The 24,969-nt window shown below is 43.5% G+C and overlaps 1 protein-coding gene across 4 annotated transcripts in view; it reads right to left on the bottom strand.

Moving 5' to 3' along the window:
* The window catches only part of gbf1 (golgi brefeldin A resistant guanine nucleotide exchange factor 1), a 236,145-nt gene that overhangs the window by 5,685 nt on the left and 205,491 nt on the right, over positions 1-24,969 (bottom strand). For all 4 annotated transcript variants that reach the window (XM_033612936.2, XM_033612937.2, XM_078160723.1 and 1 more), the window contains 5 exons: positions 20,443-20,593; positions 11,651-11,781; positions 11,394-11,495; positions 9,404-9,517; positions 2,601-2,778 (listed from right to left, as the gene is read on the bottom strand). In XM_033612936.2, the coding sequence (XP_033468827.2) occupies positions 2,601-2,778; positions 9,404-9,517; positions 11,394-11,495; positions 11,651-11,781; positions 20,443-20,593 (676 nt within the window). The remainder of the gene's footprint in view (positions 1-2,600; positions 2,779-9,403; positions 9,518-11,393; positions 11,496-11,650; positions 11,782-20,442; positions 20,594-24,969) is intronic.

Here is a 24,969-nt window from a genome sequence, read left to right as displayed (position 1 = left end):
AGACACCATGTTTTCTAAAAATGGATCCTAGGGGGAGCAGATATAGCATAAACAAAATCGGCCCAAGGATTGAGCCCTGCGGCACTCCGCAGTGGAGAGATGCTGTGGAGGATGTAGCATCTCCTAGGTTGACATAGAAGCTTCTCCCAGACAGGTGTGACCTGAAAAATTCCAAGGCTGAACCTTTAATGCCAACCCAGTGCTCCAGACGGGAAAGCAAAATAATGTGATCTACAGTGTCAAAAGCTGCAGAGAGGTCTAACAGCACAAGAATGAGAGAGTCACCAGAGTCCGTGGCCAAAAATATGCCATTGAAAATTTTTAGGAGTGCAGTCTCGGTACTATGGAGTGCTTTGTAACCGGACTGGAACACTTCCAAAATGCCATGAGTCTTCAGAAATGACATCAGTTGGACAAGCACAATTTTTTCCAAAACTTTGGAAAGAAATGGGAGCTCGGAGATAGGCCTAAAATTGGAAAGGACAGAGGCATCGAGGCTAGGCTTCTTAATCAGCGGTTGCACCACAGCATGTTTAAAATTTGCTGGTACATCTCCTGCCAGGCTGTTATTCATAATTATTTGGACATTTGGCCCTATAGCCCTGCTGGTCTCTTTAACAAGGTGAGGGGGAAGGACGTCTAAGGGGGAGCCAGAGGGTTTCATGTGGGAAATTATGTCCTCTAGCTGGGAAAGAGACACAAGAGGCTCAAAATGGCTAAAAGTGGCGGGGCAGGTGGCCGTAGTAGAGGGGTCATGTGTCGGGGTAGTGATGCTAGCTCTAATGTTGGCTACTTTGTCAATAAAAAATTGTAGAAAGAGCTCACATGTTTCAGAGGAGGCATCCAGACAGACAGACTGGGGGGCGTCAAGAATATCATTAATATTTTTAAAAAAGACCTGAGGCTTGTGACAGTTAGTTAAAATGATATCAGAAAAGTGTTTCGTCTTTTCAGCCTTGACAATTTGCTGGTAACTATGCCAGCTGTCCCTCAGAATATCAAAGGACACCTGTAGCTTGTCTTTTTTCCACTGACGCTCAGCCCTCCTGCATTCTCTTTTGGCTTCCCGTGTACTGTCCTTCAATCAGGGCTCGGTTTTAGGTTTAGCGCGTCTGGTTTTTAAGGGAGCGACACTATCAAGGACTTGTAAGCAGGTGGAGTCAAAGCGAGAGGTTAGCTCATCTGTGTTCATACACACAGGGCTGGCTGGGCTTCGTAGATCTACTGTGGCGTTGGTAAATGCAGACGAGAACCGAACGGCAGTGGAAGGGTTAAGCATATGGTGCAATTTGTCTGTCAGTGTAACATGGGAGAGACACATCGAACAAAACAGGCATATGGTCAGAAAAGAATGCACCACAAACTTCAATGTTGGAAACTGGTAAACCATATGATAGGACGATGTCAAGTGTGTGCCCGTGCTCTTGTGTGGGACCAGTCACAGACTGCACAAGATCAAATGAACCAATGAGATTTAAGAATTCACTAGCCGGGGGCTTGGAGGGACAACACACGTGTATATTCATATCACCAAGAATTAAAAGCATGGTCATATTTAGGCATTATTTCAGCCAGGAAGTCTGAGAAATCAGAGATGAAGTGCTTGTTATATTTTGGGGGTCGGTATATCACCGCGCACAGTACAGGGCGAGAGCGACCCAGCTCAAACATGATCAGCTCAAAGCTGGAGAATGAGACCGGTGCCAGTTGTTTACAGTCAAAGTTTTGTTTGAAAACGGTCACAATTTCCCCTCCCCGGCCAGTCATTCGCGGAGCGCTGAAATACAAACAGCCGGGCGGCAAGAGTTCAGAGAAGGAGCTTGACTCACCAGCACTCCACCACGTCTCCGTAATACACAAGAAATCCAGTTCACGTGTGATGAAAAAGTTGTTCAGGATGAACGTCTTGTTTGCTAGCGATCTAGCATTCACCAGGGCGACCCTGGCGGGAGGCGGAGCAGCAAGGCAATCATCAGTCCTGGGAGCTCGGGTGAGAGGTCGAAGGCTGCGTTGATTCACCCCTCCACTGCGCAGATGGGGAGAACAGATGCGGGCATGGAACTCCGTGCCGATGACAGGCACCAGCCAGGTGCCGGTAGGCTCGAGAGAGCGACGGGAGACAGAGTAGCGACAGGTCGATCCATATCCAGCCAGAGTAGAAGCTGAAGAAAGCACCAGAGCGGCTTTCAGCCTCACCAGTCGCCCGCTGCGTTTACCGCGGGACCGGGTTTTGTGACGCCTCCGTCTGGTGAGAGGAGCAGTGTAGAGGTGGACAGGCACTCCCGCAAGAAGCAGTGGAGGAAGCGTCCTTTGTCGCGGATCAAACCTGATGAAATTTTCACTTGCAAGCTGAATATCCAGGAGCGCTTGGCGATCATAAGCCAGTAGAGAGTTGACATTTTCAGTGACAAATGACAAAACCAGCACAAACACGAACACAACTGACAGCGGGAGACGGACGACCACACACACCGGCGCCATCACTTCCGCCATCCGGGACTGACATATTACACGTTTCATACAACACACATTACACCATGTGTATTTACTTGAAAGCAAGTAAATATATATTCCTACATCCCTGCGTGTCTGGTGTGTACCTGGTATGACAGTCTGTTTGAAGAGCTCCTCCCTGAGGTTAGGCAGGAAGCAGACGATTCGTTCCCAGGTTATTTCCCATAGGTCTGAATATCCTGTCCTGGAGTCAGCGCTGTGGAAGATGCCTGCTGTGTCCATCACCAGCAGCATGTTCTTCAGAGACTCAGGGATTGCCTCCAACTACACATAGAAATGCAGAGACATCGCATCAGTGCGGTCAGAATCAATCAGTCATTTAATACCAGACCTTACAATCCTGGCAAATACATTCCTTTTTATTCCATGTTTGGTGGGTTTTACATTTTTGGTTAAGTTGAAGGGATTCCCTGCTCCTTCATTTCTTGCAAAAATTCTAATTGGAGAAGTGGATTTTTAAAGAGGTTTCTCTATGCGTTCACAGTCTTCCAGTTTCTAAAATACTTGTGTTTATGGTTATTCACCAATGCTGGATCAGACATGATAATGACTGATGAACGACTGGATTTCCAACAAAAACTGCATGAACAGAATTTAGAGGACTTTATCGACACTGATGAAAGATTATATAATGAGTTCACCAGTTGTTTGTGAGTTTGTAACCAACAGTTTTGAACCTAAGGAAGTATTTTCCAACTGGAAATATGGTCTTTTCATAAAACAGAGTGGTCTGTGCAGTAGAAAGAAACAAAAATACTTTTAAAATTGGAGCTACATAAGAGAAAACAGAGGAAAAGGGCTGTGGCACTTGCTTTTGCTCAAGAGGGAGAAAACCTACAACTACTAGAATGCACTGCACTGCAACGGACCAATGCACACTCCCACTGAAGGGTGACACAATGTGAACTCATCCGCTTGACACAATAGTGGCATGCTGGTAATAAACGATCTTGTACCATTTAACAGTAAGCTAAAATATGTTTCTGGTAACATCTGAGGAGAGAAACAGGTAGCTCAGTAAAAGAATTTTGGTTTATATTTGATCAGCACTGCCAAGTTTTACTGTTTGATCTCAGTTTTTTCTGCCTCTATTTTTACTATGCAGGAAACAGTATAGCGCCCACCTCCTGTTCACAAACTTGCACTATTACAGCTAAACATGGAGCTAAAATATGTTTCTGAAAAAAACATTTTAGGGAGCACAGTAACATAATCTTGCCTAGTTTTACCATTCGATCACAGTTTGAGAGAGAGGGAGAGAGAGAGAATGGTGTCTCTCGTCCACATCTATACTCTTTGTGTCCTTGGTGGCACTGAATGTCTTCATCTTGTGCATGTGCAGGTCGAGTAGCTACACCAACAAAGTCACCTGTGACCCCCTGATGACCCCGGACAGGCTATATCTTCCGGCGTCATCATCGGAGGATCTGCTCGAGCTTACTTACTTTATGTTGTGGCAACTTATAGTTGTATCTGTTTTGTTTAATAGTTTACAGAGGCAATCAACCTTTGTTAATGATAATGAATTTTTGGTGATGGCAGTGTTTTTGCTCTCTCAGAGTAGGTGTGTCTTGTTATATCTTTTTTTTGTTTGTTTTGTTTTTTACGGTTAGCAACAGTGCTTTCGCTTATGGCAACTTGACTTATTTTGATAACGACTCGGTCGTACCTAGGCTGTTTTATATAGTTACAGCATTATGTATTTGGAATTGATTTTTCTTTTCTACAGTTAGCAGCAGCTAACTTGAGCTTATTTACTTACACCACTAAACAACTTTGGTTGTTCTGGTTTCTTGTTGCAACCTTTGTTGGTGAAGGCAGTGTTTTCGCTCCCACTCCCAGAAGATGTTGTACATTGAGTGTTGTTTTCATTGTATTTTTATGATGAACACTCATTATTGTACCACCTGCATGGCTCCTCTGCAGCCTGAGGACAGTCATGGAACCCACGGTCAGAGAACCCATGCATGAACTGCAGCTTCACGCTCCGGACCAGGGAGTCTAAGCTGGCATCCAGGGTGGACCAGCTGACGGCAGAGCTTAATCAGATGAAATCCATCTTTCTAGCCCTCCAGACTGAGACTGGTGTGGGGAGTGCGGTTGTGCCTATTTCTTCTGTGACCATGTCAGGTCCAGATGATGACATCCTCTCGACGGCAGCCTCAGCCACTGAATACGGGGATTATGGGGCAGACACGGTCCCTCGTGACACAGTCTCCCATGCCTCGGAGGTGGGCTCCCATTCCTCCGCCCACAGCTCAGGTGAGGGCTCAGAGGGTAGTTCCATGGGGGCCATCATTTGTATGGCTCTGGCTTGTCTGTAGCTTGATGTGCCACAAGCCCGGCTGGCTCCAGCAAGTGCTTTTTTCAGGCATAGTCCGACCCCTGCCACCTTTACTGTGCCTCCTTCAGAGGGACTGCATGCATGTTGGAGAGATTCTAGAGCCCTCTCTTGTTCAATGTCTGATGGCCGAACCCTGGCAGCCATGCAAGAAGTGGACGAGTTTGGCCTTGGCCGCATGCCAGCTATTGAGCCGACAGTGGCCGCACTTATTGTCTCTCCTGATGAGGCCCTTAGGTTGAATGCCAGGTGTCCTTCACCCCAGTGTCGCATCAAAGATGATCTGCTGTCCAAGGCCTAAGACCCAACGGCTTGCATGGGCCGGATAGGGAACTCCATGTCACACCTTATGCTCACCCTCTCAGCCTCCCTACAGGAGGCTATGCTAGATTCTTCTGCTCATAACTTTATTGATGCATCCCTGCAGGATTTCACCCTTATGTCCAGGAAGCTGGGGCAGGTGATATCCACACTGGTTCAGGCTCGCCGCCAAGTTTGGCTAGCTCAGTTGCCCCTCACAGAGGCGTGTAGAAGGACCCTTCGCAGTGTTCCAGTGGAACCGGGGGAGTTGTTTGAGTCGGCTGCTCTAGAGGCACTAGAGCAGACGGTCCAAGCCAGACAGACCAGGCAGAAGCTCTCGGGTTTACACAGGAGGATTTTCTTGCAGTCGAGGGGCAAGAAAATCCTCCCATATCTGGACGAATGGCTGGTGTGTGCGCCGTCCAAGTCTCAGGTTGCTCAGGATACAGCTGGGCTTTTAGCCCAAGTGGCCCGGCTGGATCTCATGGTGAACCTCAAGAAGAGCTGCGTAGTCCCCTCCCAGAGCACCACCTTCCTAGGTGTGGCTCTGGACACTGTCACCATGAAAATTTGTCCGTCGTCTCGGCGGGTGGACAACATCCTCTGCCTCCTCCCCCTTTTCCGAGGAGGCAAGTGGTTGCCCCACGTGGAGTTTCCGCACCTCCTGAGCAAGTTGACGGCTGCCGCAACTGTTGTTCCCTTAGGCTTGCTGTCACTACGCCCCCTTCAAAGATGGCTTCACTTAGACGCCAAGTGGCACGGGCACAGGAAGATCAGGGTGTCTCGGTAGGGCCTCCTCGCCCTGTCCCCATGGAGGGAGAGGGCATTCATACTGCAGGGCATGCCCATGGGCTCTGTTCTGTCCTGTCGGGAAGACCGTCAAAACAGATGCCTCCCTCTCAGGGTGGGGTGCAGTGTGGCAGAACAGAACAGCTCGAGGGCAGTGGTCTGCTCGAGTCTGCATGGACCCTATCAACATGCTAGAGATACGGGCTGTGCACCTCGCGGTCAAGCACTTTCTCCCATACCTGAGGGGGAGGCATGTGCTTGTTCGGTCGGACAACATCATGACCGTCTCCCACATAAATCACCAAGAGGGCACCAGGTCCGCGCAGCTGCAGCAGGTGACCTGGGACCTTCTAACTTGGGCAGCCCCCCACCTAGCCAGCCTGAGGGCAATGTATCTCCCAGGGAAGCAGAACGAGGTAGCAGACTTCCTCATCTGCTGAAGGCCTTCCCCGGGGGAGTGGCGGCTTCACCTGGAAGTGGTCCGCGGCATCTTGGACCTCTTCAGCAGGGCAAAAGTGGATCTTTTCGCCCCAGAGAAGACTACCCATTGTCTCCTCTGGTTCTCCTGGACAGAGGCATGCCCTTGCACATGAGTGGCCATAAGGTCTCCTCTATGCCTTCCCGCCGGTCCCTCTGATTGTGGCAACACTACAGAGGGTTCTTCAACATGGCCACAGGCTGCTTCTAGTGGCCCCCTTCTGGCTGGGGAGGATGTGGTTTCCTCAGCTGCACAGGCTGTGCTGCAGCTCGCCATGGTGCCTCCCCGACAGGAAAGACCTCCTGTCTCAGCTAGAGGGACGGGTTTAGCATCTCGACCCTTGCCGCCTTCAACTGTGGGTTTGGCCTCTGCAGGCCCCGACCCGCTGCTGAATGTGTGTATAGAAACAGTCCGTTATACTGTTCTGAACACCAGGGCACCGTCTACCCAGGCGCAGTATGAGACCAGGTGGCAGCTGTTCTCTGCTTGGTGTTCAGACAGGGATGAGGACCCTGTGCACTGCTCTGTGCCTACCATTCTGGAGTTCTTACAATCTCTCCTGGATGGCGGTTGGTCCCCCTCTACCCTGAAGGTGTACGTAGCCACCATTTCATCTTGATATGTTCGAGTTGATAACAACATGATGGGGAGCCACAGGCTGGTGTGCCTCTTTTTGAAGGGGGCTCTGAAACTACGTCCCCCACAAACTCTGAGAGCTCCAGCATGGGATCTGCCCTCGGTGCTGGATGCTCTATGCCTGCCTCCCTTTGAACCACTCAGGCGGAAGTGAGATTGTTGTCGGCAAAGACTGCCTTCCTCCTCGCCATCACTTCAGCAAAGTGTGTAGGGCAGCTTCATGCCTTGTCAGACAGTAATTCATGTCTGAGATGGAACTCGGACGGCTCAGGGGTCACCTTATGGCCAAATACTGCATTCCTGCCTAAGGTTTTGTTGTACTAGCACCTCAAACAGCCGATCCAGCTGGCGTGGTTTGAACCGCCAGAGGGGGAAGAGGACTGGGCGGATATGCCCTGTGCGGGCTCTGAGAGCATACGTGGATGGTACCGTGATTATATGCCAGTCGGACCAGCTTTTTGGGTCATGATGGTCCTAAGGAAGGTTGTGCTCTCTCCAAACAGCGTTTGTTTCACTGGATCGTGGATGCCATCATCTATGCATATAAGGCAGATAGTCTCCCCCTGCCATCTGGGGTGAGGTGTCAGTCTGTGAGGAGTGTCTCGACATCATGGGCGGCCCTGAGAGGGGTGCCCCTGGAGGCCATATGTGCTGTGGCCTCGTGGGTGTCGCCGAGCACCTTCACCAGGTCTTATCGCATGAATATTGCCACTCCTCACCCACTGGGCGTTGTCCTCCTACCAAGTTCCTCTGCTTCCACTCAATGAGGTATGTACTTGGGATTCCTCATGACTGGTATAGGTCATCTAGTGCTTATGCACCGCCTCTGGTAGTCAGGAAGGATGAAATAGAACAAGAGTAACGTATGTAACTATGGTTCTATGAATCCTGGATGACCACCAGAGCGTTCAGTCACTCAGAATTCTGCAGGATCAGATCCTCTGAAGACACCGGAAGAGGTGGCCTGTCTGGGGTCATCAGGGGGTCACAGGCAGGGCGTAAAATTAACACCCGCCAAGCGCCAATGGCGGGTAAAAAATGAGTTTGCCATGTAAAACAAAAACACACACCCGCCAGTGGCCGATGGAAAATTTTGAATTGCATGTGGGTTTTTTTTATGTGCTTCGACCATTTCTGCCAGCTGTGTCAGACCATTTTGACCCTCACGGCTTATTGTACGTGTGCCGGGAACGCATGACATCAGCTACCGGAACCCCGGGCATTTTATGGTAACTTCTGAGCAAGATGTGGCAACACATTTCTGCCGTGAAGCCACCACCAGAAGAGGAAAAACGAAGATGAACATGTTGGATTTGAACAGGAAGAACAGACAGTTAAATGGAGTACAAATGTCGCACTGCATTTTATTGAAAAATGGAAACTAGACAACGCTGGCCAGCCGCGGTCATGGCTGACCTACGACTCCCACACCAACATGATGAGCTGCAGCCTTTGCCGCAAGCACGCCAAAGAAACACGGAGGACAGGGGTGGATTTTCCTAAAGTTGGATTTTCATACCAAAAATGTAAGGTAATTATTTAAGTCAAACAAGGCACGATTTTTTTTATTTGGCTGGTGAAAAATATGTTTGGCCGGTAAATTTTTGGAGGTCACTAGCCAATGGCAGATGAAGTAAAAAGTTAATTTTATGCCCTGGTCACAGGTGACTTTATTGGTATACCTACTCGACCTGCACATGCGTGAGACAAAGACATTCAGTGCTTATGCTCCACCTCTGGCAGTCATCCAGAATTCATAGAACTGTAGTTACATACGTTACATACAACTCTCATTTGAGCGACAGCCCAAAAGCCTGATCAAAACTGCCAGATGATGCAAAACACCATCCTCTGGCAGTTTTGAGCTAGGAGATGAGCAGGGAGATCAAGGTGCTGGTAAGATGGAGGGAAGTTTATCACAGTTTATTTATGCAAACTATCAACACTGCTATGATACAAAGCTGGTTGAAAATCAGCAAAGTATGCCTTTAAGTTTAGTCAGTAACCCCCAAATGACAAAACATATGTAACATGGAAGCATTTGGGCATTCCCATGAAAAACTGCTGCAGTATTCACATATACTGTACACTTTTTTTCTGCCATACCTGAAGCTATACAAATGCAGCCATTTACCATTTACACCAATCTGTCTAATCATTCTGGGATCAGCCCTGATTCCAACCCTGGAGACAGACACCACATAGCTTTTAAATTCTATCATACTAGAAGTGGAGCAGAATGAGTGACTGTTATCCACATGTGGATAAAGGCATCAGCTCAGCTGTAATGACATTACAATACTGCATTTTAGTATCAACATTATTTCTCCTGTCACCATCCTCACCAGTAAGTCACTGGATCCTGCATGCATGTACTTGTCCATGAAATCCAGAATGGTGAGCCAGAGGGCAGCAAAGGTAGGCAGGGACAGCAGAGGAGAGAGGTGCTGGAGGAAAACCTGGACAAGTGAAAAACAACAGCTAAATTGGTCACAGCTGCTGCCAGAAGAATGAGCTCAGTTAACCCAGATACACAGTTGGTTGTGGGGTGGCTAAATAGCCAACATCTTCACTCAAAAAAGCAAGACATGTTAAGAAAAATGAACATTTTTGGTCCATGTTAAAAGTTTTGTGATAAGGTTTTGTTTTAATTTTTAATTTCTAAGATAAACTATAAGGTTTGATGGACTTGATAGCGTACTTTAATGGACTCAATGGGGCACATTACAGTATGAAGAGAGTATGCAGTGCAAGGTAGGACTTGAAACATGTCCAGTTTATCAAATGAAATATAGTATTTAGTAGGGATGAGCAAGTGCACCATTCATCTGTATCCCTATCCATACTTTGAATGGGCAGGGTTTATTTAAAAAAGGGCGTGAGTTAAACAGTAGTAGGTGTGGCCTAACCATAAGTTGTTATTTTATACCGGAATTGTTATGGGTCGATCTGAAGCTGCTATATTTGTTATTTATCAAAAAAACAGTAACTTCGTAGCTTCAGCTTCCTTGTGATCCAGCCAGCTGCCACCTTTTTTAGGTTTTAATAATGAAATAAGGAGGTATTGTACAGATAATTTCTCACTGCAACTTCAGTATCCGCTGTAGCGCTTCAAAAGCAAGCGACAGGAATAAATAGAAACAAGGAGTCCGACAAAAGTTCAGCTCAAAATGGCTCACTGCGTTAGCCTGGTAAGACCATCCTGATGACTCAAACCTAACATTTTGTTTCTCTCTCTGTATCAGTCTGGACTTGGTGCCGTCCCAAACACTTTCCAGAAATTAAAATTCAATCGAGGCCAATCAGTGATCCACACTGTAGTTGACAACATAAGCAGCCAATCAGGGACTGCATTGTAGCTGATGAATGAAAATGCAGACCACAGCTTGCAAAACAGTAATGGCAGCTCCCAAAGCAACAAGTGCTGACTCTAATGTTAGCAGAGTGGTACACAGCAATTACTGAAATAATTGCAAAAATATAGTCAATAACAACAATTAAACAAGAACAAGAGTATGCACTCATAGAGATTCTCAAGAGGAAAAGATGTTTTCTCCGTTCTTCTGACTGGATTTGGCAAAAGCTTGACTTGGCTTGGCTCAGTTGGCGATGAAGAAGATGTTCCCCACTGTTTTCTTATGCGGATGTCAAGGAGGGTACTCCCGCCCACTTACAGTGTTTGGGGCAGCACAGAGTCCAGACTGATACAGAGAGAGAAACAGAATGTTGAGCTCATATCTTCAGGATGGTCTTACCATGTCGCTCAAAGCCAGTCAGGACAACTCTTTATTCAGCTACACATCTAAAACGTTGTCATATTGGTACAGTTTTAGTTTTTTTGACGGACTAACTCTGGTGTGTGCCATCTTATCACCCCAAAAACACACAAACTTTGTAGTAAACCATCAGAAGGTGTGCTGCTCTGCCCCTCCCACCTCTACTAAATTTGATCTCCTTTATGCTGCCATCCTCAGCCCTGCAGTAAATTATACATGACCTTTCAGACTCTAGTGGCTTTATTAGTCCGTTCATAAACAAACATAATATTATGTTAATCACATTGTCAGTTTGCTTATTACTAATGCAATAAAAGTTGGATTTAGTGCCGTGATGCTGTCAGCATAGGTTGCTGATAAAGGCCACTTTTTCCTTTGCAATCTTTACTGCATTAGTTTCCTAAAACGAAACACAAAAACTTTCCATCATAAAACTACGAGAAGGGGTATTTAGAAGTGCAAATGTAAACACTTTGATCATATGGTCAAATCTGTGACAGACATCCAAGTCATCTGCTCATAAGAAAGCATTTGTTAGTGTGTAGGTGTTGCTTTGAACCTTTGACAGAAGTGTGCAGGCTCTCATTCTGGTCTCCTCCATACCGCCCACATCTGCTGGGCTAATGTTGTCGAGCAGCTTAGTTAGCAAGGGGAAAAGCACCTGTAACCACACACAGACACAGACACAGACACACACTATATCAGGAAGTACAAATGAACAGTGTAGGGACAGGGGACCCTGCTCTGTATAGCATAAGAGCAGATCGAGGATTTGATGGTAAGTGCAGACATGTAACCCGTCCTCTCCTTTCTTACCTTATTGAAGCAGGACTCCCACTCAATTGCATCAAGTGTCTGCAGATCATGAACCAGCAGTGCCCTCTGGAGATATGTGAGGGCCTGCATACGAACCTGTCGTCTGGCATCACAGCACAGCCAAGCAATGCCTGGAGTGTACAACGATATAACACAACATGAGCCGTAGTGGAGTTTCAAACTGCCCTAAAGCCTGTTAATCAACTGCAATGAACTCAGAAGAGAAACCGTAACAGTACTTTAGATGTTAAAGCTTATCTGACAAATAAGCATGTGGTATTCTCCACCTTTCATCAATCATTCTTGGTCTGCTCAAAATCAGCAACATGGACATTCAAGCTATGAGCATATTGTAGACATTTATTGGCTCATGGTATGGGTTCCAGGCAAGCTCAATATGAAGTACATTAACACAATGTTTCCCCTAACATTATATTAGGGGGGCGATAATTTAATTTCTGGCGTTATAGCGATATTTTATATGTGGGAAATGTGTGCATATCCCAAATGAGATCGACCACAAACATTCTCCCTACACAATCTCATCTGTAGCATTTCATTCACTCACTGTCATTTTGTGTTTAGAGACCATTTCTCTGACCCCTTTGAGTTTCCACCATAGGCATTTCTAGCCCATTTTTGGGGGTGCTGAAGCACCCCTAAATTGAATCCCAGCACCCCTAAAATTTGAGAATTTTTTTTTTTATTTTTTTACTGTATGTCCCTTTTTAACAAGCTAGAAAAGTGTCAAAACCATACAGTACTTGGTTGCAACGTAATATTTTAACAACAAAAATACAGCAGCACCCCCCTCTTGCCTCAAAAATGGTTTGATCCACCCCATCCCTCCCACCTTTCCCCGACTCGCGCTCTGAGCGCTCTATTTGCACAGAGCAATGCACTGCCTTCCAGAGTGGGTGATATGCAGTAGTGGTGTAAGTACCTGGCTTAAACCAGGATATGTGGCACATTTCTTAACTTCTACCACTCAATACCAACATATTATTATCATTACCAGTCCTCATTTTTACTGCATTTGATCGTAAGTCACTGTTTATGTTGTTAGGTAGGAGTTAGCTGACGTTTTTTCTAGCTACGAAACGTTACAGGTGGTCAGTACCACTGTCCTCTGTTTGAATTGCAATGAGAGAAGCTAGCTGTTGTGTCATGTGCACGTGTTAATATTAAAGCCAAGGTGCTACTGACTAGCTTACTGACTGGATGACCATTAACATTATAACTCCTATTGTGTGTATTTATTATTCTTATTTTGTAGATTTCAAGCACTTTTCTTTTTTGAAGTGTATTTTTATTTATGTATTTGTATACATAATACAGACAAGAAGGAAAAAGGCAGAGACAAACATTGAAAAATTCAATTACTGTTAATGTGTTAATGTTACATGTTGTGCATTGCATTTCAAATAAAAGTCCAAAAAATAAGTCCAAGGTCCATTTTTGGTGTTTTTGGTACTCACTATAGGGGGCTGGTTTACTCCAGAAACATACATACTGTTTATGTGTATGATGAGGAGCTGCTGTATCAAAATGAGTTATCCTCCCCCAGAAATTAAGGTTACGATATGTTTCTTTTATGATTCCAATCCATTACTCTTTTGCTGTGGCTCAGCATTTAAATAACCTTCATCAGATTTGATGGTTTAGTCACAGACTTTCCCAAAAAGTGTTGTGCTTTTCTTTCACAAATGTGGGAATGAAACTGAGTTAAAATGTACAAAACAGTGAAATTTATCTTGCCTGGCCGGGCAGCTCTTTGGGTGCTCAGCACCCCTAAACCTCTGGTCCTAGAATTGCCCCTGGTTTCCACCATTTTCTCCTCTGCTTAGGAAACTCTTAAGCCTCTTAAAAGTCCTCCTCCCTGCTCCTAACAGTTTTTCATCTTAGGAGCTCTATTGAGATCTAAGATGCTTTGTGAATAACTTTCATCTTTACAAGGACCTAGCTTTAAAGGGAAAACGTCACAATTCTAAGAATTTTCTTAGAATTTCGTCACTAGGAGCAACTCTTAGCCCTGGGAAGCCTTGTGAATATGGCCCCAGTACTATATCGTGTCCTTTTATTAAACAAACTAAATAGCCTTATGTTATTTATCTTATTTACACAATGGCATGTCATTTCTGTCTCTACATGGTCGCGTGTTCACAATTCTCCTCTATTCTCTGTATCATTCTGCCCCAATGTGCACACACACAGACACGTGCGCGCGCACACACGCACGCACGCACACACACACACACACGGGCCATATTTTCCTGACCAAACCTGACCCGAGTCCGAGACAATTATAAATGAGCCCGGCCCACACCCGCAGCATGGCACTTGACACATACTCAAAGGAGCGGAGCCTGTGTTGCGTTCAGGCGTTGTCATGTAAATAACACATTCCCGCACTTGAATAGGCCATAGCACACACAGCAACATGTCAAGTGGGCCGAACTGAACCCAAGCAACATTTTTGATTGATTGATTTGTTATCTGAAAATTCAATAATTAGTGTCTTCAGTTCTCAAACACTTACTGAGTGGTGTTAAACGAAAAGAAAAAAAATGTCACTCAGTGGTAAACATGCTCCCAATTTTTTAGAACGTGTTGCAGGCTTCAGATTTAGAATGAAAAAAAAAAAAAGGTTTTATGAGTTTGCACAGCAAATATCTTGTCTTTTTACTGTATTCAATATAGGTCAAAAAAAATTTTCAAATCATTACTTTATGTTTTTAATTACATTTTAGACAATGTCCCAACTTTTTTGGAATCAGGTATGTATATTGGGTCCGTGTACCATTCGTTCATTTGAATTTCAATTAAGAATGAAAAAACAATAAAATGGAAAAACGATTTGTTATTTCATTATTTGTTTTTCAATGTCCACCAAAAAACAGATTTCGACTTCTTTTTCAAATATTTCATTTAGTGCGCAGGTCAGAAATAGAACATTTAAAAAACGGTCTTGACCCCCTTTTTATTTTGATATTTAATCTCTGGTGACCACAACAATGCCAAGTACAAAGAGGCTACTAGAGAGGGTAAATAAGAACCTCAAGTGGGCCAGCAAGAAGATCGAGCCTAGTAAGTCTAGAAGCATCTCAATACGTAGATAGAAGTTAAGTGATAGGAGGTTTGTCATAGATGATGAGGAAATCCCAACAATTAGGGAAAAGTCAGTTTTAATTATTTATTTATTTATTTTTAAATTTTATATACTTTATTAATCCCCCTGAGGGGAAATTCATTTTTTTCACTCCGTTGTCATTAACACACAGGTCCGAAATACACACATGCACAAACAGGACCTATACATGCACAAAGTGGAGAGATGTCAGAGTGAGGTTGGGGGGTTCAGTGCACCTCGGCAGTGCCCAGGAGGTGAACTGGCACCTCTCCAGCCACCAGTCCACGCTCCATATTTGGTCCGGACAGGGATTTGAACAGGTGACCCTCCGGTTCCCAACCCAAGTTCCTATGGACTGAGCTACTGCCACCAGTAAAGAGCTTAAGTAGGTGGTACAATGTGGAGTTGAGTGATGAGGAACAGGTGGTGAAATTTAGAAAAGATGTGGCTGAAGGGTTGGATAGAACAGATAAATCAGAATTTCCAGGAAAGTTTAAGTTGTAGTGTTTGCAGTTTGGGGTATATCCTAGGTTAATGTGGCCACTGTCAATTTATGAAATTCCAATATCCGAATTGAAAGGTTGGTTAGCTCCTATATTAGGAAGTGGTTGGGTGCTCCTAGGTGTCTAAGTAGTGTTGCATTGTATGGAAAAGGGATACTTCAACTGCCAGTATCTAGTTTAACAGAGGAATTTAAATGTACCAAGGTCAGGACAGAGCTGTTGTTATCTGGGAGTAAGGACATGGTAGTTAGGAGTGTGGTTCCAAATCCAACCAAGGGGAGGAAATGGAACCCAGGATCAGCAGTTCAAGAGGCAGAGGCAGCTCTTAGGCATGCAGAGATTGTAGGTAATGTTCAGTTTGGCCGGGGAGGCCTGGGGCCTGGCTCAGGCAAACTGGTATGGACTAAAGCAGGTCCCAAAGATAAAAGAAAGCTGGTTGTGGAATAGACAGGTAGACAGGAGGAGATATTAAGGGGTGCAAAGGTAGTGGCCCAGGCTAAGCAGGGACAGTGGTTGAAGTGGGAAAGTGTAGAGAAGAGGAAGCTTAGTTGGAGGGACCTGTAGAATATGGAGGAGAATCGTATTAGATTCCTGGTAGGGGCTACATATGATGTGTTACCAACCCCCCAGAACCTAAAACTGTGGGTAAATGGGGACCCATCATGCCCATTATGTTCAGGTACCACAACCTTAAAGCATATTTTGTCAGGCTGTAAAGTTAGCTTGTCACAAGGTCGGTATACATGGCGACATAACCAGGTGTCGAGAAGTTTAGCTGCAGGCATCGCAGGGAAATGAAGACAGGCAAATTCAGAAGGTTTTAAGAATAGGAGCTCAGCAATTCAGGTTGTCCATTAGGGGGAGAAATACAGAAGTGATAAGTTAGTAAGGAGGCAAGGGTGTGGCCGCCTAGAGGGTGCTTGTGATTGGGAAATGCAAGTAGATTTAGGGGGAAAGCTTGTTGTTCCCCACGAAATAGTTTGTACCAAGCAGAGGCCTGCCATAGTGTTGTGGTCAGTGAGTCAACGGATAGTTTACTTCATTGAGCTGACAGTTCCTTGGGAAGACTCAGTGGAAGAAGCCTATGAAAGAAGAAAGCTTAGGAGCAGCAAGGGTGGAAAACTAGGATTTGTCCAGTGGAAGTGGGGTGTAGGGGATTCACAGCAAGATCAGCTGTCTCGCTCCTGGGGGAACTCGGAGTGCGGGGACAGAGTTTGAGGAAGACAGTGAAGGATATGTCAGATGAAGCAGCTAGATCTAGTCAGTGGATCTGGATGAGGAAGAATAATGTCAGTTGGGGGCCAGTAGGCAGACTAGGCAGGGTACATAACTCCTTGAGATCAGGTGGAGAGATCCACCAATCAGTGGCTTAGTGGATAGAGCAGGCGCCCCATGTACAAGGCTGTTGCCGCAGCAGCCCGGGTTCGAGTCCAGCCTGTGGCCCTTTGCTGCATGTCATCCCCTCTCTCTCTCCCTCCCCATTTCACACTTGGCTGACCTATCAATTAAAGGCAAAATGCCCAAAAACATATCTTAAAAAACACAAACAAACAAAAAAAACTTTAGCTTATATTGGACTTATGCTTTGTAGCGTGTGAAATAGAGTATGGTGAATGTGCTAGGAAAGGTAGTATCGGCACGGCCACTACCTGGAGCTCGCATAAACGGAGCCTGGGTTTGTTGAAGGTGGCAGTGGTGTTTGGCCTGAGAAAGCCATGTGTAAGGTAAAGGAGGTTGTTGGGTCGGTGCGGGAACTAGACAAAACACTGATGAAAGGAGGTTCCCACCTGATGACCTCAAAGACGTGTTAGTTATCACTGCTCACTGGTCTGTATAGTTAAGCCTTGCCATAATAGTTTATCATAGGGCTTAGGAGGTTATTCACTGAGCGCTGATCCTTTCTACCAGAGCCTTCGAGAGCAATGGCAATGTTGCAGAGTCAAAGTTATGTTTTACGTCGCGGCAACAAGCGCATAATTCTTGGTACTCCAAGGCAGCCATAATAAACAACAGCCTACTAACAGTATCAGACAGTAAATTAAGTAAGCGCTAGGCTGAATAACTTCCGGGGCACAGAAATGAAAGAGATTAAATATCAAAATAAAAAAGGGATTGAGACCGTTTTTTAAATGTTCTATTTTTGACCTGCGCCAGGGGCGATTCTAGGATCAGAGGTTTAGGGGTGCTGAACACCCAGAGAGCTGCTCGGCCAGGCAAGATAAATTTCACTGTTTTGTACATTTTAACGCAATTTCATTCCCACATTTGTGAAAGAAAAGCACAACACTTTTTGGGAAAGTCTGTGACTAAACCATCAAATCTGATAAAGGTTATTTAAATGCTGAGCCACAGCAAAAGAGGAATGGATTGGAATCATAAAAGAAACCGTAACCGTAACCCTAATTTCTGGGGGAAGACAACTCATTTTGATACAGCAGCTCCTCAGCATACACATAAACAGTATGTATGTTTCTGGAGTAAACAAGCCCCCTATAGTGAGTACCAAAAATACCAAAAATGGACCTTGGACTTATTTTTTGGACTTTTATTTGAAATGCAATGCACAACATGTAACATTAAAGCTATAGTGCGTAACCTCTGTCGCCTCCCAGCGGATAATGCGTTATTACAACTAATAAACCGGTGGCACTTCCATGTACACAGAGTAACACTCGCCACACACCGTGTACACAGAATAACATTGGCCAGTCGCCACACACCGTGTAAACAGAGCAACACTTGCTACACACTGTGTACACAGAGTAACACTCGCTTCACACCGTGTACACAATGCTACACAACGTGGCGAACACCAGGCTGCTAACATTACATTATGTTCATAGCACCATTTCCAAGAAAATAATAAAGTACTAGGTCCAGTACATGTAACAGCAACACATACTACTCATAATATAATTATAAACCAAGTCACTTACTTATCCAACAGCAGCAAGGCAACATCCGTGTCTGCCCTCAGCCCAATTTCTTCCTTCAGGGCTCTCCACCGAGGAAAAGCGACGCCAATACAAATCCTTGTTTGTCTTCTTCGTTGGTCACTTTCCTTCTTAGCTAACAGACCTTCAGCCGAACATCCAGGCTTTTTCTTTGTGGTAGGATCCACTTCTGAACTGTGTCTCGGCCGCTTCTCCGCCATGTTGCTTTCACGTTCTACCTGCGCTCTACCTCTTGCTGTGACACTCTCTGCTCGTCCTCCCCCTCCCGTCTTGTTGTGAGGAAGCATTTCCTGTGCGGCAGCGCGGGAATGTCGCTGTTCTACATGCATACTAAAAATGATATATATTGAAAAATACCGCGAGATGTTAGAGGAGCCGATCGGCTTAATCAGCATTGTGTCATCACCTCTAGTAGTGGCTTGGATGAAACGGACATTTACGGACCTGTAGAAGTTACGCACTATAGCTTTAACACATTAACAGTAACTGACTTTTTCAATGTTTGTCTCTGCCTTTTTCCTTCTTGTCTGTATTGTATAATACAAATACATAAATAAAAATACACTTCAAAAAAAGAAAAGTGCTTGAAATCTACAAAATAATAATAATAAAATAATAAAAGAGAGACAATCCTGCCTATGGTACAATGTATGCACACACACATACACACACACAAGGAATTATAAAGTTAATGGGCATCCAGTCAGTAAGCTAGTCAGTAGCACCTTGGCTTTAATATTAACACATGCACATGACACAACAGCTAGCTTCACTCATTCCAATTTAAATAGAGGACAATGGTACTGACCACCTGTAACGTTTCTTAGCTAGAAAAAACGTCAGCTAACTCCTACCTAACAACATAAACAGTGACCTACGATTAAATGCAGCAAAAATGAGGACTGGTAATGATAATAATGTGTTGGTATTGAGTGGTAGAAGTCAGGAAATGTGCCACATATCCTGGTTTAAGTCAGGTACTTACACCATTACTGCATAGCATACCACCCACTCTGGAAGGCATTGCATTGCACTGTGCAGATAGAGCGCTCAGAGCCCGAGTCGGGGAAAGGTGGGAGGGATGGGGTGGATCAAACCATTTTTGAGGCAAGAGGGGGGTGCTGCTGTATTTTTGTTGTTAAAATATTACGTTTCAACCAAGTACTGTATGGTTTTGACACTTTTCTAGCTTGTTAAAAAAAGGACATACAGTAAAAAAAATTTTTTAAAAACCTCTCAAATTTTAGGGGTGCTGGGATTCAATTTAGGGGTGCTTCAGCAACCCCAAAAATGGGCTAGAAATGCCTATGACCTGTGCACTAAATGAAATATTTGAAAAAGAAGTCAAAATCTGTTTATTGTTGGACACTGAAAAACAAATAATGAAATAAATCGTTTTTCCATATTTATTGTTTTTTCATTCTTAATTGAAATCCAAATGAACAAATGGTACACGGACCATACTGGTCCCTACTACTTTGAAAAATAAAGGACTTTCAAATGTGTTTTTTATGTTGTATTTATGTTAAAAAATGAATATCAGCCAATACATCATTATCATGATTTTCAAACTCATTAATATCTGTATCTAATAATGACCTTTGAACACCTGACATTTTAACCTTTACAGTTAACTTCCCTTTAAGGTCAATCATTGATTGTTCTTAATGAAAAAACACTTTTAAGACAGTTTTGTCAAAAATATACCAGTGGTGTCTGAAAAGTCAGATGTGAGTTGAAAAGATTTGACCTTAGTCACTTGCTAAAACAGTAAGTAATAAGTTTCATTTGCAAGAAGAGCAAGGTGTGTGGAGCAGCAGGTTTGATTTAAGGATTTTGGTTTTCCAGTAGATGTATTTTTTAACATAATTTCAAATAGGTACCATAATAACAAGGACTTTAGAAAAAAATGGACATGTAATCAAGCCAAGTCTTCTTTTCATATTAGCAGTCATCAGTTTTGTCATATACTGCAAATGCACTTGAACTGTGCAACTAGTGGACCTGCATTATTCTGTTATTATTGATTATAAATCAAATTTATCATTATTATTTTCATTTAATTTTTGGTATTTTATCCAACAAATTTCCAGTTAAACACCATTTCAAGAGCTACCATGTCTCAGCTTCATTAAGGTACTATTTAGAGGCCATGTTGGACTTGACTGCATTAGACAACCTGTCTCCTGTTTATTAAGGGCCTACCTTGCAGCAGTGGGCACCAGCAGCTCATCCATAAAGTCTGGGAGTCAGCCTCGATCTTCCTGCCTGCCGCCTCCAGGTGGCGCTGCTCCTCTGCCCAGGAGCTGTAGATGCTGGCAGCCCGTGTGTGCAGAGTGTGCATCAGGTCTAAGAGCTGCATCATCACACACACCAACACCAATATTAGCATTAACAGGATTTATGGATTTATGTCTACTGTCTAAGTGTGGGATCATGACACAGTCAGGTAAAGCCAGATGAAGGTGAATACTGATGATGATGTGTATGGTTATATATTTGGATTTTGAGGTTTCATCATTTACTACTAGCAACACATGGAGTAAATTACTAATGTCCTAAAAACATCTGTCTGTCAAATATTTGATACAATCAGGTAACAGGGTGTTATACAGTATATTACAGACATTAAATGCTGTTGCTTTAACTTTTGACTCCTTTGCGGCATTAACTCCAAATCAGTTAGGTTTGCAAACCGAATGGATCTAATTGCAGAAAGATGCGGAAATTCAGATCACTCTTTAGTTAAGATAATATGCAGCCTGTCAGGAGAATCACTAAAAACTAAAGTAATCAATCACAAGCAACTCTATTGTTTGCATGCACAGTGATTAGCACACACAGCTGTCATTTATGAGGTCAAACCCCATCTTTAATAGCATCAAATAACTAACTAAAACCAATAACTACCTAAAATGACAAACACCTTTGGGAAAAATTTAAGAAACTATACTTTGATTTTTTAGTTTGGCCCATGTCCAGTCCGCTAACATCGAGGGGGGCGGGGTTTATGACCTGTACTACAGCCAGCCGTTAGGGGGCAATCCATATGTTATAGCTTCACTTTTGGAAAGCAGTCATATTTTATATTTTTGTTATACAGTCTATGTAGAAAACAGCTGAAAACTCTGGATAATAAGAACAGCAACAGGATGAAAACACATGGTGTTACCCTTGAAAGAGTAAAGAAACCCCAGACTTTTGGCTGAAGTGCTTCCTCCCTGGAACTTGAAAAAAGTATTTAAAAAAAGGACTAGGAGGGAGACAAAGACATCCCCAGTCACTGCATCATGCTGCCTCCATATCCACAGCGCCTCCCAACCCCCCATACACATAAAATAAAGTCAATCCAATCTATAGCCTATGCTTGATAGGTGAATAGCTCTGCAATGCATTAAGAAAAAGGTTCCCTGCATCCAAGCTGTTCCTTAATGATTTTTTTTATTATTATTCATTGTTATTATTTACCAAATAATGTATAAAATAATAAGCCCTCTCTGTATCTTTATACAGAGCATTATTTATTGATTTCACGTTCAGATTTTGTAATATTGTCCCGCAAACCCTGTCCTCGCACTCAAATAGCCTCTGCTTGCACTTAGATCTACTCTGTTTGTGCTCAAACTGTGTGCTCGCACTCAGATACCATGTTGCTCGCACTCAGATACCATGTTGCTCGCACAGATTTCCTGCTCGAGCTTCGGTTTTTCTCCTTGCGCTCAAACTCTTTCTGTGCGCTCGCGGAATTTCTGCACTCAGATTTCCGCCCAGCTCTTAGATTTTTTTTGTCTAACAACCCTGTCAAAATCCCCCAACCAATAGAACGCCAGGTTTACTGTTGACCAATGAAATGATCCCTGGCGGGCTTTAACCGGGTTCATCCACTCCCACCCTCCAAGGCTTTATTAAATGGCTTTATTAAACTAAAGCAAGCGCGCCTGCCTGGGATCACTTCATTGGTCAACAGTAAACCTGGCGTTCTATTGGTTGGGGGATTTTGACAGGGTTTTGTTACACAAAAAAAAATTCAAGAGCAGGGCAGAAATCTGAGAGCAGAAATTCCGCGAGCGCACAGAAAGAGTTTGAGCGCGAGGAGAAAAGCCGAAGCTCGAGCAGGAAATCTGTGCGAGCAACATGGTATCTGAGTGCGAGCACACAGTTTGAGCACAAACAGAGTAGATCTAAGTGCAAGCAGAGGCTATTTGAGTGCGAGGGCAGGGTTTGCGGGACAATATTACAAAATCTGAACGTGAAATCAATAAATAATGCTCTCAAACTGATATACCACTCTCTCTCTTGAATAAAGATAGGGATAAAGCCATAACTAGGCTACAAGCAGAAGTCTTCCAAACTTTATCCTTAACTGTCAACTTGGACATGGAACCCAACCCTCTGATTGCTCTTTTTGGCACCACAGGTGACATAGATGTGCGCCTGACCCCAGCCAAACGCCGAACTCTGTCTTTTGCCTCTCTCTTGGCCAGACGTGCAATATTGCTGAGGTGGAAGGATGCTGCCCCGCCCACCCACGCTCAGTGGTTGAGAGATGTTATGTCTTGTTTAAACCTTGAAAAAATACATTACTCAATTTGTAACTCCAAAGATAAGTTTCAAAAAGTGTGGGGACCTTTTCTGGAATACGTCCATAATCTTCAAACTAGGTAGGGATTGGATCTCTCACTCACACTTTGTTCTCTGTTTTTACGTCAGCAATACCAATTGTATAAATCGGTCCTTTCTCTGATGCCTCCTTTTGGCCCATGCGTGAGTTCTTAACTTATATATATATATTTATTTATTTATTTTATTTTACTTTATTTTATTTTTTCCTTTTTTTTCTTTACCTTCTTAGATCGAAACTGACTTCCAGCTGTTACCTGTATCACTCCAGATATGAAGTACAATTGGTCTATTTGTCCTGTTTATTCTCTTATGTAAAAGTCTGGCTTGGAAATCATGGGTGGGGTGGGTGGGTTAGATAAGATTTTTTTGTTTTGTGTTGTGTTTTTATTTTCTCCCTACTGTGCATGGACAGGATTATCACTCTCGACCTATGAGTTGACTGTGTATTTTACAAACTTCCTGTCAACACTTAACACCTGTACCATATATTTGTGAAAAATTCAATAAAAATATCCGCAGATCTCTTTATACAAGTACCTCGAGCCTCTTTTATTTATTTATTTATTTATTTATTGCCTTTATTCACTGATGTAACGTTTTTGTCCCGATATTTTGTGTGATAACTTTGTATATTTCTTCAATAATAATAATAATAATTATAATGAAAAAAAAAAAAAAAGAAAAAACTTGGCTTCCGGGTCACGCAATGTGCAAGAGATGAAAATATTTAAAGTGTATGAAAGGCTCGAATCCCGGCCCGTTATCCGTTTTTTCCATTTTCCATTTAAACAGAAAATCGGAAATCGGAAAACGAGTAGTTATCATTTTTTACATTTTGGTTCTGGAAACAAATATTGAAAAAAAAAAAAAAAGTCATTATTTTGTTTTTTCATATTGGTTTTATTTTGAAAAACGAATGAACGAATGATACACGGATTCTTTGTGACACTGGTTCCCAACCCCCCACTAGGGGCTGCCAAAGCTTCTGGGGCGTCGTAAGGCTTGAGGAGGCTAAGAACAAAAAAAAAAAACGAGAGATTTTCATTTTAAAATTTAGATTATTATTTAATATATAAACTTCAAAACTCACTTCTTTCAAATAGCCTATTCAGTATGACTCCCATCCACAGAGCCACACACATCCATCATTTACACAGAATTTTATTCACTGTGAACTTGTTTTGCTGTTATTTATTTGTTTATTTTAAGTCACTTTATTCCTTACCTTTGACTTTTTATCTGCTGATACTTTCACTATCTTTGTCTGTAAGATGACCTTGAGTGTTGTGAAAGGCGCCTATAAATAAAAAGTATTATTATTATTATTGTTTCTTGCTACAGTACAGCCTTGTCTGAGTTATGTGAATTAACTATATTTCATAGTGTTTGTTTTAGTTATCTGTACATCTTTTGCGTGGACTACGCTACATTGATATATTACTCTAGTAGCTGTTTGCTCAAAGGGCTTTTGTTGCACTTACAGTGTTGTGGTGAGAGTGACTGTCTCTGTCCATAGACCGGCAGCGAAACACCCTGCACCATTTATGTCAGCAACAGACTATAGCACTGAGCTTAGTGGTGTGTGGTGTGTCACTGTGGGCGGGGCTCAGCCCCAGCTGTTTTTGGTGTTAGTTGGTGGCAAAAGCTGCCTCCAAACATGTCACTTGGCACCAGATCAGCTTAGCCAGGTTTCAACCTATAGAGGGCAGTCACTATGCATATTTATGTCACAATACGTAGAATTCAAATACTTTGCACTCAAATGTCGAGATTTGGACGTGAATTTATCAACAACCTCACTGAATACCTATATATATATTTTGGGTTCCAACCAGAAAGTGGTCTGGGGGTTTATTCACTCTTTATCCTTACATTCCCACCGAAGCCAACACCACACCAGAAACAGAGGAGAGTTGGGATACTATTAGGGCAGCTGTAACGTTCTGCTCAAATACTGACATGACTGTAAAAGCCTCTTTGTTCCACATCACAGCTGTAAGGACTGCTTCACAATACTTTATGGTTTTCTTTTTAGTCATCATACAAAGTTATGCCTGCTCTAAATGTCTATATTGAAGTCAAAGCCATGATTTCCCATAAACATCTAGA

The sequence above is a fragment of the Epinephelus lanceolatus genome, chromosome 17 (assembly GCF_041903045.1).
Source record: "Epinephelus lanceolatus isolate andai-2023 chromosome 17, ASM4190304v1, whole genome shotgun sequence".
Classification (NCBI taxonomy): Eukaryota; Metazoa; Chordata; class Actinopteri; order Perciformes; family Serranidae; genus Epinephelus; species Epinephelus lanceolatus.
This window is presented reverse-complemented; position numbering and strand designations above follow the sequence as displayed.